Genomic DNA, 17,247 nt, shown 5'->3' with positions numbered 1-17,247 from the left:
CTCCTGGGAAACCAACCAGAGTCACCCTAATTCACACTAATTAAAGGCTGTGTTTCAGTTTTTGTACCTGTACACTTCGCAATCAAAACAAGGTTCTCTAAGTGTAGAGCTGAGAAGTTAATTTCCTGATTTAAATAAACCTCAGCTGTGCAGGCTGGCTGTGAGCAACACGCTGGCAAATTGCTGGGAGCTGGCCTCAGCCGACCCCTGCAGTTTCTTATAGACTTTCATGAAACATAGCCTTTATCAAATCTAAAATTCAGATTCCCCGGACTTAAACCAATTAATGAATAACAGACTTAAAAAATGTTCAACTCAAGCAGCCTAGAATCCTTACTGACACGTCTTTAACTCTGAATGTTCATTATTTTCTTGGAGGAAGGCAAATGTGAACTGTGAAGCATTATTTGTACATATTCTTGAGAACGAGACAAATATGTTGATCGCTCCTGAGCTCATCTGAAAAGCATTAAAAATTCACTCCACATTCTTCATTTTAATTATCTAAGTCAGCAGTGAGTTCTTTTAAATGTATTTTATAATATGTCTCTACTTGATAAGAAAAGGGAAATGAAAGCTAAATATTTTATAATTTGTAATGATAACGGGAAGATTTTAATGCTAATTCAGCATGTTTCAGGAAATTCATTTTTGGAAATTCATGCTAAGAATATGAAAACATATGTAAGCAGAAGTGATCAAATAACATGAAAATACTTTCATTTCACTTTTTATGGCATACGATGGTGAGTCTTCCGCTACTGACTCTCCAAACCCTTCAGTATCGCATTCATAACTTTGCTATCCATTTTTTAATAAGTGGATTTCCATAAAGATTAGAAATTAATCTAACCCGACTTTCACCCAATATGCTTAACTGCTGGAGGCTGCAAAAATCACCTATCTGGGCCTAATAAAGAAAGTTTTTTCAATTTAAATATACATTGCATTTAATAAGCTTGTATGATAATTTCAACAATGTTCCTGAGCTTTTTAAATTACATTCCCACTGTGTCCTGGAGACAACTCTGTTCCAGCTTTCATTTTCGGCATCTGACTTTATTAATATAATTTTTTACACCTTAAAGAATTTTAAAATGTTCAAGTTCTAAAAGTTTCTAAGGCGCTTGAGCTATTTTTTCCAGTGAAACCTAATGGAAAGCTGTCCCCAGCGGTTACCTGGCAGAGTGCCGTAGAGATTTAATGTGGATACCAAGTTTTACAAACCTGTAATAAAAAACACACTATTTTTATGGCGCAGCTCATCTAATTTTCCTCATTTAAACAAACTCCTTTGGCAATCTGAGTGTTACAACTGCATCTAGGTTGGGCTTCTCCGACAGTGTTACAATCTGCCACTTGGGTGTGAATGTTTCTCACATTCCTAGCCAACCACAGCTATGCCACTAAAGCGCTCAGCCAGGGACAGCTTTTCTATAGAGGCGTCACAGAAGTGGGCATGGACTATGCCGGAACGCAGGGGCACCTGATCTTCAAGCCCAAGTAACAAATTGGATGGACTTGGAAGCGTCTGCAGAACACAACTTTGGAAGCCTTTGGCTTCAGCTGCCAGCTTTGGTGAGGGTGCTTCCTCCAGCAAACAGGAATGAGGCAGCACAGTCAGAGTCCCAAGCCAGCACTGCTAACTGTTTATGAAATTTGGTGTGATGAAAAAAAAAATTGGCATGACAGATTGTCACTGGAACGACTGTCAGCTGTTTTAATAAAAAAATAGATAAAATTAATGGAAATTAATGAATGGAAAATAAATTTGCACTATGCTGCAAAGGAATTCACATGATAATCTCTAGTCCATCCTTGTTTCAAATCCATCCATAACTGGCATCCCTCCACAAGTTCCCAGCAACAGAGAACCTACAGCAGCACTGAGTATCCAATCCCTACCGTCCCCGGACTCCTGTAGCTGACAAATATTTTTTTCAGTCTAATTTTCTCTTTCTTGCTGCAATGCTTCTCGTCCCTTTCCCCACATACCTACACATCTGACAATGGAATACGTTTAAGCTCATCTCATAACATGCCAGCAATGCATGGATTTGAGCTTCTCATTTTAATTGTGTGAATAAATTCAAAGCAACGCTCCCTTCAGACTATTGCTTTGAGTTGATTCTCACACATACCTCCAAAAAAATATCCACAGACGTTTCCAAAGATTCTGCTCTGGCCCAAAGTGGGAACGTGGTGGTGCATCCCAGTAAGAGGCACAAAGATTCAGACTCACCTCACCCAACTTGAGACATCTGCATCTGAAATAGCTTTCGACTGAAAATCTGGATCCACTTCAAAGCAGCAAAAATATATGTTGCCAGTAGTTTATTAACACATTAACACGCAATGATCAAATATTGCTACCAAAGGCAAAACTTCTCCAAACAGGGTTTCATTTGAAACCTTTTTACCGTAATCTTTATGCAGTAAACCTTTTGGCATGTTGCTTTGCAGATATCTAACTACCTTGCTTATCTTCTTGCCACAGCCCAGAACACACAAAATTAAACCACTGGAACGAAAATACCAGACGTCGCCGTTTGTTGCTCAAGATGTTTCACCATCAATCTAGTGGCGGTTTTAATTGCTTGCTGAAAATAATCCTGCTATCATCTCACTGAACCTAGTTCTAATGCATTAAGTACTCCATAAATAGCACTTCTGACTTCCAGCATGGATGCTGCCATTAATGCTATTGTGTATCTCAAAATATATGAATGCAATTTCATTAAAAGAAAAAAAACAAAAACGCCACCATCACAATACTGCAATGTAACTTCTGATAATACAATACCTATTAAGATTGGTATCTTTTCCACACTGGGGAGCCTTCTATTGCTTGAAAATTTGCTTCTCTGAAAAAGTGATCAGTGAGCAAATAGAAAGGTCCCAGAGGCAGATTCTGCAGAAGCAGAGGGGAATGACAGAGAAACTTTCCCCTTCTTGGATCTTTTATCACACTTTTCTTCTCAGCATTATTTTTCATGTGATGAAGAATATTCTCTTCCTGATCCAAATCCAATTTGTATATATAAAAAACCTCGTCCTTTATCGATTTCACTATGGCTCAAAATGGTATTTTTACAGTGCAAAAATTTAATCAATACAATCTTATGAATCTGGACTGGTAATGGTAAACACACTCACTGATATTTCATTTCAGGGAGCCAAAGCTCTGCAAATTGATACCACTGAAAAGAATTACTCATTTGCCACTGGGTATATCTCTGTTTACCCAGCCATAGTGTTGGTGAAGCAGAATACGATTACGCTGTGCTGACACACAAGGGACTCTAGCTGCAGAACCTGTCTCTTTCTTAGAGATGATACACGTTGGCAGGTCAGATAAGGCCTTTGTGGGAAATGCTTAAAATAAATGGAAAGAAGTGCAACCTAACAGCAAGGAAGATGAGACTGACACAAAGGTGAGGAGAACCGCAGTACTCTGACCAGCACTGTTTTTTTAATACCCCGTTTCCCATGTAAATGCTTTCTTGTCAAATCTGCTCCTGTTTTATAATTTGTCTCCACTATTTGATTTCCACTTGTACTTCTCGTAAAGCAGCGAAATTACAGTCGTCACTGGAGAATCATAGTCTGACTAATAAGCTCTGAAATCCTTCCCAATGTACTGAGAACCACAAAAGGAAATGCCTTGCAACGTCAGCCTCATTTGATATTTTATGTGATCGGGAGACTAGTAAGAAAAAGCAGTTCAGAACAATCTATCCTGAGCCATAATGGCTGAGATGAAGGCTACGAAAGCTTTGCCTTCGTGTCCACTTACAGGGGGAAAATGAAATCCACAGTTCCTTGGGCTGAAAAGCAGTCGTCTAGGAAAATGGGAAACCTGTGGAGTAAGTGACAGGTCACGCGAAACAGGATGGGCAGGAGGCAACATATGAGAAATACAATGAGAAACACAGAGAGCACCCAAATGGTTTTGCAGACAGAAAGGAAACAGGCAAAGAATTGGCTCCGTTGGTACTTTTAACAATGCTGTCTCGCAGGCACAGCCTGGACTAATACAGCATCAAAGGAAAATAAAAGTTTGGAAACAGCTGTTTACAGCAAGGGTTCTCAAGATTGCCTGAGTTGGTCAGGGTATGTCTTTCTACAAACACTAAATCTTCCATGATACACGGAAATATTATTATTAAACCAAATAGGGCTCTGCTCAGAACATAAAGTTTTCACAATTATTTAATCAGTAAATTTGATTAGTAATATTCAGTAAAGAAATAATGAACTATTTAAGCACTGCAAAGTGCAGGCACCATCTGTGATTCAGGGGTGTAGAGGCTGACCTTTGGAAGCGAGTCACAAAATCTGCTCTGGTAAGTCCTTGCCTCACCCAGGTCAGGTGGTCTGTATGTTAAGACCATACAATCATATCATAGAGTCATAGAATGGCTTGGGTTGGAAGGGACCCCAAGGATCATCAAGCTCCAACCCTCCTGCCGCAGGCAGAGCTGCCAACCTCCACATCTAATACTAGACCAGGCTGCACAGGGCCCCATCCAACCTGGCCTTGAACACCTCCAGGGACGGGGCATATCTACTCACTTCAGTAATGAAGATGGATTTTACTTATCACATCTCCGAAGGGCTCAGAAAGCTGGAAAGTTGGGCACAGATTCTGGTTCTCAATATATTACAGGAATATCTGTTGAGATTCACTTGTGTAAAAGCAGTGGCAGCCCAAAAGTGGCATAGATGCATTTCCTGACTGAGTTGGGCGTGGAGCTGACCCTAAGAAGGAAAGGGGACAGTGGGGCATATTCAAATGGACATACATCCATTTTTACAACTCCTTTTCAGTGAAAAGCACAACAGAAACATTGGATCAACTAAACTATTGAGAACATTGTGTTCCCAACAAAAATGTTTTTAGCACAGTAAAGAGGAGAAATTAAGTGCCATTACCAGCTTCGGAGCAGCACCTCAGCGTCACAATCAAAAATAAAATTAGCTGAAGAGGTTGGAATTGCTTCCTCTCTTTTTAGCACAAATAAAGAGTTTCCTAGGGAAACTGAAGAGCCAGGCGTAACAAGCTCTTCCACCAGAGCCAGGAGCACAGCCCCGAGCAGCACAAGTCGTGCAGCGTTCGATGACTTACTACGAACCCTGCTTGCACAGGCAAGGAGCAGACATTTCTGCGTTCAGCGCTGTGTTTGTGAAGATCAGCACAGAGACGCTGCAGCTCTCAGCAAATAATCTGTAACCTCCTCTGTGTCAGCAGCACAAACAGAAATAGCGACACGCGTCTGGCAGCTGCTGCTCTGCTTTGCTGCTGCTCATGCAAAGATGCAGCTCCTGGCTTGCATTTTCCTGGTACCGGTGACAAGCAGTGCCTTGTGCACGCAGCCCTGGCTTTTCAGTGCAAGCTGCCGCCACGTTCCTCAGCACCCCGGGCACAACTGCTGCCTACATGTTAAGAAGCGAGTGAGTGTCCTTTATCACTCTGTGCTCCCTCTCCATTCTATGCTGCATGTATTTTTCCACTCGCTCATCATTTCTCCCTGGTTTCGCCCGTGCTGGCACAGCCCTGCTGAGCAGGGCAGTTGTCCCCTGGTCGTGCTGCCGGGCACATGTGGCTCGGAGGGAAACCATCCCTCCACAGCTGCCTCTCCCTGGGCACAGCTGGTGGGGCACAGCCCGGCTGTTTGCTAACGAGGTGCACGGGCAGACGCGGAACTGAAAATAAAAACGTGTCATGTGAGCAATCCGCCTCCTGCAGCCCACCAGAAAATGATTTCGGAGCACAAGGTCGCAGATAGCATTTTAATAACCTGTTCGTAAAATGGCCAAGGCTTCCTAAATTAAAGAGCAATGTGCCTGGAGATACACTGCTGCTACAGTACGCAAGGAATTTTTGCTCTGTCGCCCCTAACGTTCTCTTGCATAATTACAGTAAGTCAATTTTTATTTTAGAAATGTTACTTAAGCCTAAACATTTGAGCAAAAGTCCTTGCTTAAAGAGGGCAGAGACCAGGATTTCCTTAGAGGTCTACATATTTTATCCTCACAATGATCTACACAATCAAAAACCTTAAAAATGCAATATGCAGGAGAAAAGAAAGTTTCCATGATTTCAACTTTTATCAGTAGCAATTTCCTATTTTCAGAGGTAAGCTGAACTTAATAGGAAGAGTCTGCTGCATAAGTGTATTGAAATGATAGCTATTTTTGTAGAACTCTTACCATGACAATAAAAAATATTTTAAATAGCTGCTTTTCAGGACCTGTGTGACACATTTTGCATAATGAACTTCAGAAGGACAGAAACTGCAGCTACCCTAGTGGTTTTTTGTACTCTTGCTCTCATCTGTGCTTTTTCAGCTGTGAGGAAGGGAAGCTGCCTCCTGCTATGAGCTCCCTTCTTTGAATGCTGCAGGCATGGGTAACTTGCTGGAGTACAATCAGTGGATTTGCCTTTGCAAATTAAAACTTGAAGACCTCCATGTCTTTATTGTCCTTCTGTCCACCTCAGCTTTTCTGTTCTCCCTCCATTACAGCACCCACTGCATCAGCAGGAGCTTCCCTCAACTTCCCTGCTTTACAGAGACCTCTTTTGTAAAAGGGTTCTCGTAGAGTATGATCCTTTCATACTCAGAATCTCCATCTTGATATTTTCTAGCTCACAGAGTGTTCACGTAAGTCCTTTCCATGTGATATCCTGTCAGCTGTTTTGCTATGTTTTACTACAAAGCAGATCTTTCTACTAGATCACCTATCACATAGGTGACAGGGATGGGATGCACAAAGGGATGTGGGCCCCTAACTACCACTTTAAATGTCTAAATTTAACATTTAGGTTATAAAACCCTTTGCTCAGCTTACCTAAATCTGGATGTACTTAAACCACTTTGGCACTTGAATTGCTCCTAAAATCCCACTTATTTGCCAGGTTCGGCTACCAGATAACACCCAACCAAGGTCATACAGCTCTGTTTCAGTCTCTCTGGTTTCACAGTTTCCAAGGTCCTTACACAGTTGTTGACTATGTATCCTAATTAGCATTACTCTTAAAACAGATCTGCTGGACTAGACCTAGCACAAACACATTGAGGTGGATATTTCCTGCACACAACGGACTCCCTATACAGATGCTATGTTAAGCATGCAGAAGAAAATCTCTGTCAGCTACCTGGAATGGAGGAGGGACAGGACAATATTGCTGTTGCCACAAGCAATTCACTTATCTTGGTCCAGGATAAGGGAAGAGCTCCTGGGACAGGAGAATCCAGATTTGGGGCTGTGGGTTCCACTCAGGGGAATAAGTAATACTTGCCTGTGGACTGTACCAGGATTACAAACCTGACTTAATTAAATTAGCTTTACATTTGAATGAGGGATATTTCCATTAACTGCTGTACACAGACAACAATAGATTAAGGATCTTAATTTTCAGGAAGAAGAAAGAAAAGAAAGAGACATTACTTTTGGCACATCTACAAAATAATCAGCACTCGCTCGAAAAACATCCCAAGTTTCCTCACTGTATCTCTCATACCCTTGACTTACCCTGTTTCTTAAATCCATACATGACTACATCAGGTCCTTCTGGTTCCTGCTGGACTGATTTCAACACGTACGACAATTAATTTTTATTGGAGTACTTCTTCATTGCTTTAAATTTCTCATGTTTTAAATTGTCCAGTAAAACATATTAGCCATTCCAATCTTTAACTACAAAGTTTTTAATAGAAATCTTGCTCACCCGATATCTTTTTGCAAACTCTTGCAACTCTACAGGAGATACAATTCAAACTAATCACACATCATTTTTTTCTATTCAGTGAAATATACAGTAGTAAGAAGAGTCTACAATGTCAGACAATGTACAGCTGGGGAAACTTCAATCATCCTTTTAATTAGCAGAGCAGTAATAATCAAAGCTCCTCACAAATTAAAGAAAGCGGACAGTTAGATGAAATTAAGTAAGTCCATCATTTCTTCCGAGCAAAACAATGAAGGATACTTACAGTGTTAATTAAAAGATTCTTGAGATTTCTCTAAAATAGGGAGTAAAATGCCAGCATGGAAAATAACAGTCTGCAGAAAACGTACAGTGGATGATATCACGTGTGGAAAACATTTCAAGGCTATTTTCACTTCTGTGAGTTGTTTGTAGTGAATATCCTTGTCCTTGGCAAATCAGAATGACTGACACCCATAATTTGCAATTTCCGAAACCTGAAGAGTTTTCTGATTGCAACGAGATGGTTTTACCTAATTATTTTTTCAAGTTGCAGTTTTTGATGTTTAATTTTGAAATCAATTTGAGATGTCTTGAACTATATTAATACACTGTATTATGCCTTCATTTCTTTTTGAAGCACTTTACTTTAAAAAATGCATACTTCTAATGATTTTTAAATTACTCTACTCTGCACATATCAATTTAGAACAATTACAACATTTTGCATTTTTCAAAGCACTTCAGTTTTAAAGAGGTTTTATGCTTTGCAAGATACTGAGGGAAGAGGCTGCTGATCCATTTTTACCCTTTGTAAAATTACCACCAATCTTGCTAGAGAGCTTAACCAAAAATAGACATGCTAAATATATACCATCTACATATAATCACTTTAGGATGAATGTTTTTGTGACTAAGAACTGCCAGTATTCTTTTCCCGATCATAATTAGGTTGCTTCAGTGGTATAAATGGATTCAGTGGAAGTATGACAAATGTCCTGGAGTAAGGAGGACAAAAACTGGCCTACTTTGGATGAATAGAGTCTAGAGAAATGAATACAGGACAGAATGTCAGAGGCATCAGCTCTGTCACAGATTCCAGTCTATGATTTCTTATATTACACCTTGCCACAATAAATTAATGACACGGGGCTGGTTTGTCAGCTGGAACACACTGGCATTGCACAGTGGCATCACTGCAGTTATGCTAGTTTATTCTAGATAAGGATCTGCCCCTCTCAACAACTCTGCCATCCATTTTCTCTTGATGTTTTACTCCCTTAATTTCTAGGCTCCACATTATACATCTAAGAACAGAGAATGAGGTTTTCTCTCCAGTTTGTTGATGCTGCACCTTCAATTTACGAGTTTCAATTTCCCTTCCGCGTGTCAATGAGTAGTCAGTATTCACAAGTTTGATTTTGTCTTTCTGAGACACACTGCCTATTTGCCTCAAAGGGAAATGACTCATTAACATCAAGGAATCACAGGCAGTAAGTAGAAATTTGACTGTACTGATGTACTGTCAGACTTACTATCAGTGACAACGCTGAGGCAGATGGACCCGATAGTCCACATGACTGCTGGGCCATCCGTCATGTTCCAGAGCCTCATGCCTCTCGTGTAAGGGCAGCTGGGAAGGTGAGGTGAGGCAGGAGGGGATGCACCTGCAACACTGAGCAAAGACCTGCTTCCATTCCTCCCTGCCTCTTAAATGACTGCCTTCTGCCTAGCAGAGACAGGGCAGGAAATCCTCCGTATCACGTGCTGTGATTGGCTGGCACCTCTGTTTGAGCTGGCTGAGGGCTGTCACCCTCCTGGACTAATGCTCTGAGCACCCTAGGGCTCCCTTTGTAGGTGCAGGGGTGCCCACATGTCCCCTGGCAGATCTCTGTGCTCTGCAGGAGATTCCCAGCTCATATAGGCCTGGCAGGCTGCGAACCCTGCATGAACATGCCAGCCCTGGGACTTGTTATGTGTTGCCATAGGATGAATGAACTAGGAATAAGCTAAAAGTTTGTGAGGAAAGTGATAAACAAGATACAGAGGCATCAATATGCTTGTTGATGGTCAGGAAAGCACCCTACCTTGGTAACGTAGAGGACAGTTGGGATGCAGAGAGGTATTTTCCCAACTGGCTTATGGAGGTAAGAAAAAAGTCACTTTTCTTCCAGAAATTCAACAAGGTAGCTTTGAAGGTGAGAAAAACATGAGAACTATGATCCTAGCACATCAGACAAAAGCTTCTTCATTGCAGTTATGCATTAGCTTTTTGTTCCCTTAGTATCTAATTGCCCCATGCAGCTGACACAATGGAACTCCTGGAGTTTAACATCTCTTTTTGAGCTCTTTTTGAGTAACTTCATGCTAGAACAGAATTAGTTTGCATATTTTTGGAGAAAAAAAACCCAACTAATAAATTACTGGCACCTTTCCTAATTATTTGCTTAATCATTGGAAGTCTTATTTTAGCACATAATAAAATAAATGAAAAAAATGCAAGGTGAAAGACAGTAAAAATCAATTCTTACCAGAGCAGGTAACATATCTAACGGCATCAGGCTGAAACCACATGTGGTAATTTCAGAGTATGGAATGAATGTGGGGTCTTTGTAACAAACACTCAAAATTATCGATATTTTGTTGATGAAAAAGTTACCACGGAGTCTCAACTTAAAGATTATAATCATGAACTTTGAATCAATGAAAGGAGATTTAAACTATTCCAAGTGTTCTTTTGAATGATGATTTCTAAGAAAAATTGGCGACTTGGACCACTAGTTGTATTCCACAGTATTCAGCAAATCTGTCACTTGGATCTATTCTGTACTAGGATGCATTACTCATCATCTGAGATTCCAGTTTTGTGAGCTCCAGAGGAAAAAAAAAATGGTAGTACCTACTTTAGTAATGATATGCTCCATTACAGAGTAAAATATCCTGAGTGCTCTCGATTCAAGAAAACGAAATGTAAATGTACAAAGCACATAAAAAACCCATTTCAACTCTTAATCAAATTCAGCGGGATTAAACTCCGATAGTCTTCTAAGAAAGAAACGAGTTTCTATCCCAGCATGAGAGAACAGACGACCATTTCTGTTTAAATATTTTTTTGACAGCAATTTCCTACTTGTGAGCCACTGGATTTACACTACGATACTCTCCCAGTCTCTCTCAGAATTGTGGATTCCCTCATTGCTTGATCCTGATAAGCACTGAACACCTCAGGAGAGAATCCTGCTTAACTCCAGTCCAAGCTGGGAGCTGCCTGCACTCCCGCAGGCCTACCATTCTCACTGTCAGGCAGTCAGCATCCTTGTTGCAAAGAAGAAGTCATTTTTATCCTTGTCAATGCAAAACCAGTTGTTGCCAAACCCACTGGTATATCTACCAAGAAACTGGTCCGCAACATCATAACACCCCTGGTTCACCTCTGTCTTGTTTTTCATAGCACAGCAATGGTAACTACTGTCTTTCAGAAGCCAAATGGAACGCATAAGCTTTTAACTGCCATGATTGTAAAAGAAAAACCAGCAAACCTGTAGAGCAGTCCGAACCCGTCCACTGCGGCTCACAGCTGCAGAGCCCCACATCCAGGAGGAAGGTGCCGTGCCCTGAGCACTGCTCCTGGCAGATGGGCAGCGACGTCTCGCAGTTCACACCGCCCCAGCCCGCGGAGCAGTGGCACTCCCCTTGAACGCACACACCGTGACCGGAGCACATCGGATCCAGGCAGTCCTCTGGAAAGCAGGGAATACACAGCTTAGAGCTTACACCTTCATGGTGCTTTCCCAGTGACATATAGCGTCAGAGATTCGGACTCACTGGGTGATTTCTCTTCAGATACGTTGACTGAAATGATGGTAACAAATACACAAGAAACAACAGCCTATGCTAACATCTGTGCAAAAGCATAAGCTAAAAAAAAGGAAAAAAAGTCAAGTGCGTAGACTCGTGGAGAACATGATTCTACTCAGCACAGATATTGTCTTGTTTGTAAAATGCTCATCTGCTGCTCTAAAACAGGGAAGCGCGGGTTTCAGCAGCAGAGCTGGGAAAGAACTGGAGCAATTAACTGTTATTTTTACAATTGTGCATTGTGTTTTCATTCAGGTATTTGTGTTCTACATTTTATTTACATTTGGGAAAGGACAGATCTATTGCTTCATGCTCCTGTGGAAATCTCTCTCTACAGCTGGGAATCTGGTGCAAAAAAAAATGGTCATCCATTAGCTCTAAATTGTGAAGCTCTGAACACACACTGTGAAGAAATCTCATATTCCCATAAAAAGTATGCGCTGGGCAATTGCAGATAATGAACAGATTCATAAAAGTCGTAACATATTGATGAACGATTTGCAAACAGACAAAGAGCTAAATTTGTTCTCAATTTGGATTAAACTATTCTTAGTGAAAAAGTCAGGAGCTCTGTAGGAGAATTTAAATCAGCTGGTTAGTCCCGCATAATCAGCACATTCTTTCATCAAGATCCAGCATTTCTTTAACAAGACAGACGTGAAGGAGAACACAGCCTGCCTTCTCTGGAGGCCGCAGTGAGACTACAGAGCTAGAGAGGAATCCGTGGGGTGTTTGAGCACGCAAAACAATTAGCCTATTCATGTTAGATCATGCTTCACACCGACGTTGTTAAAAAAGGCACTGTGGAAGTTCTCGTATGCATTTCTCAAGTATTAGCCCAAATACAGTTTTAATAGTTAAATAGTGAACTTAACAAGCAGTATTTCGTACTACAAGAATGAAGAGATGGTCTCTGTTTCAGTAGCAGAAGACTAAACGCTTCACTATGAGATTAAGGGCATCCAGCTTACAGCACCTTCTGACCTGTGAATCAACAAGCAATGCTTTATATCTACAAGCTGCTGTGCCACCAGTTCAAGATCTTATGTCAACATTCATTTTGTATCGTTTTTAGCCTTCCAGGCTTGTGCACAGGGCAACGTAATTCTGAAAAAGAGAAGTCAGTATTTCTGGACAAAGTAGATAGGTTGCTCCGAAAGTAATGCCTCCTATTTATTTCCATGGAAACTACAACAAAGAGCACAATTACAGCATTTGATAGAGCAAATTCTCAGCTACAAAACACTCTTTTTCAACACAGTCACCGCCATTAGCTACGCATTCTCACCAGCAATGAACAGCAGCCTGCATGCTGTACTTGTAACTATGTGCACCAGCAGAGGTGCCTGACTGTCGCCACTGTTGAAATTCATCACCCACTCCTTACTGTGCTCACACCCACTATTTCATCTCCAGAAATGTTCAGCAAGTGTTGATGAATGTCGATAGGTGTCATTCTTTCTGCAGGGAGGAATTCGATGACACCCCTTCACTTCATCTTTACTTCCATCTCAGAAGCCATTCTGTCAGAGTGTCCCTCTGCTGCCATCTGTCACATGGCCACACAATGTATTGGGACACCGGTGGGAAGGTCCAGCCCCTACTGCTGTACCACCAACATTCACATCTGACATCATGGGCCAACATCATAAAATAGGAGGCATTATTTTCAGAGCAGCCCTCACACACCTTGCTAAGCACAGCACAAAAACACTTGGCAATTTTCTCTTATCCTGAAAGACAGCTCTTGATTTTTCTGATCTTTTGAAACTGAGATCCTCCATAACCAGGTTAAAAAGCATCACTTCTTTCAGTGATAAGAATCTGACAGGACAAATTCAAAGGCTGCCCATAGCTGTGAATATACAGAGCTACCGGTGTTCCCTGGATTGTACATCTGCTACTGTCTGCTGCAGTAACAATGCAGCTTCAATATTAAACTCATGTTTACATACAATATTATAATTCCAATCCCTGACAGAGTTACCTCCAGTATTGTACCAGCTATGCAGCACGGTGCAGTAAATGGAGCGGTCATGCCATGCACACACTATTACAATAGAAATCTGCTGCACTCCACTGTACAGTTTTATCTACCCTCTTTGACATGATTCCACTTTTATAATTATTAAAAAAAAAAACCCAATGTTCTCACGCTCTTGGTTTCAATAGCTGTCTGAGCACAATTATCTCAATTACTTTTTCAACCATTTTGTAGGACCGCATTATGCCAACAAGCCAAGTAACTGCAAATGGCAGTCTCTCGTCAGCTTCAGGCTTATTCAGCATCACGGCCTCAGTGAGTACATTTGTGCATTACTTGCTTTTTCTCATCTGAGTTTTCTTGTTTTTCTCCATTTCTGAAACTACCAACAACAGAGAATGTCAGAAACATTCTCTTGATCCTCCCTTTAAAAACCGTATCAGGTATGTCAAATCCATCAAATCCATCCTGGACATTTTTCTGATTAGAGAATTCAGGCCACATAAGAGCTTCCTCTGTGTGCTACTCAAAAGAATTACCTAAAATCTATATAGCACGAAGCACAAAGTATGCTGGCACTAGCTTCAGGCTAAGGGTACTACTGAAAAATCATCAAATCAGGGCAAGCATGAAGAACAGCTCTGCTTTCCGAGGCTATGCACAGGGGAAGAAAGTCATAGCTGATGAGCTATCTCAGAAATGCCAGCAGCCAAATAACAACTGTTTCTGTAGATGAGGGCAGAGACACATCGGTACTACAAGCAGCTGAAGTACAATTACTTGTTCTCGTAATTTCCAACTTTTTATTAGCCAAGCTTTAAAGGACGCCAGTTTAGTACCTTGAATAGAGGCTCATAGTAAAAATGACATATGACAACAGAGCTACACAGCATGCTCTGCTGAACTGAACCTGTTCGCTTCTCAGAAAAATCTAAGATGCAAAAGAATGAAGAAAGGGAAAAGATGATTATGATCTGCTGATTGCTTTGGAGAAACACCAGAGCCTATGTTGTTTAGATCATCTTCTGACTGCCTTCCCCCCTTAGCTTTTGGCCAAAAAAAAAAGCGTCTTTGACAATGCACACTGAGGGACTGAGGTTTCTGGCACAAGGAGCCTAGCGATGCCAGCCTCTCTCCCTGAAAAAAGTGTCAGGGTCTTGAAAGAAGAAAAGCAGAGACGAACACATCGGGGTGGTCTCACAGCTTTCTCTCAAAAAGGGAATCCATGCTGTGACATCTTCCTCACAGGACCGAGAAGCCCCTGCTTGCTGAAAGGCAACAACATCCACCCGGTTCTTGCTGTCAGGATTCAGAAGAGTGAGGGAAGTGAAACCACCTGAGAAATGAATTCGTCCTGGACTGCACGATAAACTCAGCATTTCAGAGGTCTGCTCATGCCCCACTTACTAGATATTCTCATTAGACAATGTTAAACACTTCTAATCTTTTAGAATAAAAACGTGATTCTTGGAAATTATGTGATTAACCCCCACCGACTGTCATCGAGACCTGAACGCCTTCATCTTTGAAAATTTTCTATCTCACATTCCTCTCCCTGAGTCTTTAAAGGTGCTTTTGAGAATAGAGGCATTACCTTACAGTAAGTCCCTCACATCTATGTGAGTTTTAACTACCTTAAAACAGCTTTGGAGATTAAAGACTAAAATGAAACTCCCTAACAATAGAAAGGGAAACTTCACAAACCTTCCTCACAGATCTCTCCTTTGTATCCAGGGACACAGATGCAGACTCCCATGATACAGGTGCCGTGGCCAAAGCAGGTCGGGTCGATACACTGTTCTTCAGGAACATCACACTCTGGTCCTTTCCACCCATTTCGACACACACAGTGACCTTTCTCATATTCTCCATTTCCACTACAGAGCACCGGGCAGGAATCTGAAGAAGGCAGATTGACCTTTTAAATATATTTACATTCTTACATAGATGAACATTTATTGCATTTATCATTCTGTAAAACTGCTTTTCCACTCCTGCCCTCCCAATCCTCCACTTGATCTGAGGACTGTGACAAGCTGAAATCTTTGAACGAGGTAGTGCAGCAGTGAAACAGGCACCCTAGTGTCCTCAGCCTGCTTCACTACCATACCTTAACTTTGACTTGAAATGGGACATCTTGGAAGATAAAAATCCCTCCCCTTGATGGGCCTTTGCAGAGATTTTGCACAGTGGTGCCTGCTTATTCTTTTCTGTAACATTCATACTTGTTCCCTGTGAAGGAAGGCACTGCCCTATTCTTCTCTCTTCTAAGCAGACCTCTCACTACTGAAGTTTTAGCCATTGCTGATTGCCATGTAAACCAGGGAGGTGGAAGCTTAGTTTTACAATCCACTATCAATTTCTGAGCCAATCAATCTCTTAAAACATAAAGTCAATCTAAAATTTGAAGAAACACAGGAAAAACATGAGAAGCTCCAGACAGAATATTTGGTAGATGATGGACAATACTGAAATAAGATCAAATAATCTGTTAGCAAGCTTTTGCTCCACGTGCTGGAAAGTCTCTATGTTGGTTTAGGATTCCTTTCCACCTCCATTCAAGTTAAGACCGCAGAAGCATTTGACTGACATGTGAGATTTTCTCTGAAGTGAAAAGGACTGTCACTTTTAAATAACTGTAAACACTGTGTTCAACTGACCCTCTTATTTAAAAAAATAAATAAATCACAAAATGGGTGCAAGATGGTTGGAGGAATCTGTTATCTCTGAAAGTCACAGCAAGAGAAGTTGTTGAGGCATCTTAGCTAAAGTACAGCATAAAAAACTTTCTATGCCTGTGCTTGTAGTGTATCTGCCATCTGTCAGAAAAAAGGAATCAAATCTCATTTAATGTCTTTGAGTATTTGTAAGCCCAGCCGTCACACACCATAATCACGATCCCTGTCCTGCGCTGTAGGTTAAAAGATATGAAATTACCTTTCGCACAATCAGGACCAAGGAATCCTGGGAAACAGTGGCAGTGCCCCGAGATACATTCTCCATTCCCATTGCAATTAGTAGAGCAGTCATCCAGGACTTCTATTTATTCAGAGTGTCATGCACAAAGGAAAACACAAATTAGCTGAATTTGAAATGCATGGCATCTTCACCCCACTCTGTGGGACACATCTCAATATACAAATAGGTGAGGAAGCAGTAAAAGGCCCATTTCCATTCATAGGAAGTATAAAACAAAATTCCTGTTCAAGCAGCTTACAAATATTAGATTTTGTCTTGACAGCTTGGAGATAATAAGTGCATCATTCATATTACACCAGAAAGCTTTTAAAGTAAGTGTTCATGTAAAATTTACCACCATTAAAAGCACTGCAAGAACCAAAGTATTTGCGGAGAAACGTTCACCTTAAACACTTTCTTTTATTGCTGAAGTAATTTGTTGGAAACTTGTCTATAGAGTGTATCATCCACGGTGTTCATTTGAAGCATGTGAATTGCATTCTTTGGGGGAAGGCAGGGTTTTCACTTCTATACAAGATGAAAAAACATCTTTCACAAAGTGATAAAACTCAAGGCCTTTATAGGCCTAACAACAGGATTTGAAGGAAAAATCCACCTATAGGTCTAATCTTAAACTTCTGCATGCTTCATCATACAGCTTCGGATAGGAAACCACTTAACCTGACACCTCTTGGAACAGGCTTATGTCTGTACATTTGTTAGCCGTCCTTAATCT

General features: G+C 41.0%; 1 protein-coding gene across 4 annotated transcripts in view; it reads right to left on the bottom strand.

The window, feature by feature from the left end:
• Nucleotides 1-17,247, bottom strand: part of TENM1 (teneurin transmembrane protein 1) — a 299,751-nt gene that overhangs the window by 99,715 nt on the left and 182,789 nt on the right. For all 4 annotated transcript variants that reach the window (XM_021406358.1, XM_021406359.1, XM_021406361.1 and 1 more), the window contains 3 exons: nt 16,491-16,592; nt 15,258-15,452; nt 11,251-11,451 (listed from right to left, as the gene is read on the bottom strand). In XM_021406358.1, the coding sequence (XP_021262033.1) occupies nt 11,251-11,451; nt 15,258-15,452; nt 16,491-16,592 (498 nt within the window). The remainder of the gene's footprint in view (nt 1-11,250; nt 11,452-15,257; nt 15,453-16,490; nt 16,593-17,247) is intronic.

This window comes from Numida meleagris, chromosome 8 (genome assembly GCF_002078875.1).
Source record: "Numida meleagris isolate 19003 breed g44 Domestic line chromosome 8, NumMel1.0, whole genome shotgun sequence".
NCBI lineage: Eukaryota > Metazoa > Chordata > Aves > Galliformes > Numididae > Numida > Numida meleagris.
The sequence above is the reverse complement of the archived record's forward strand: the minus strand, read 5'-3'. Positions and strand labels throughout refer to the sequence as shown.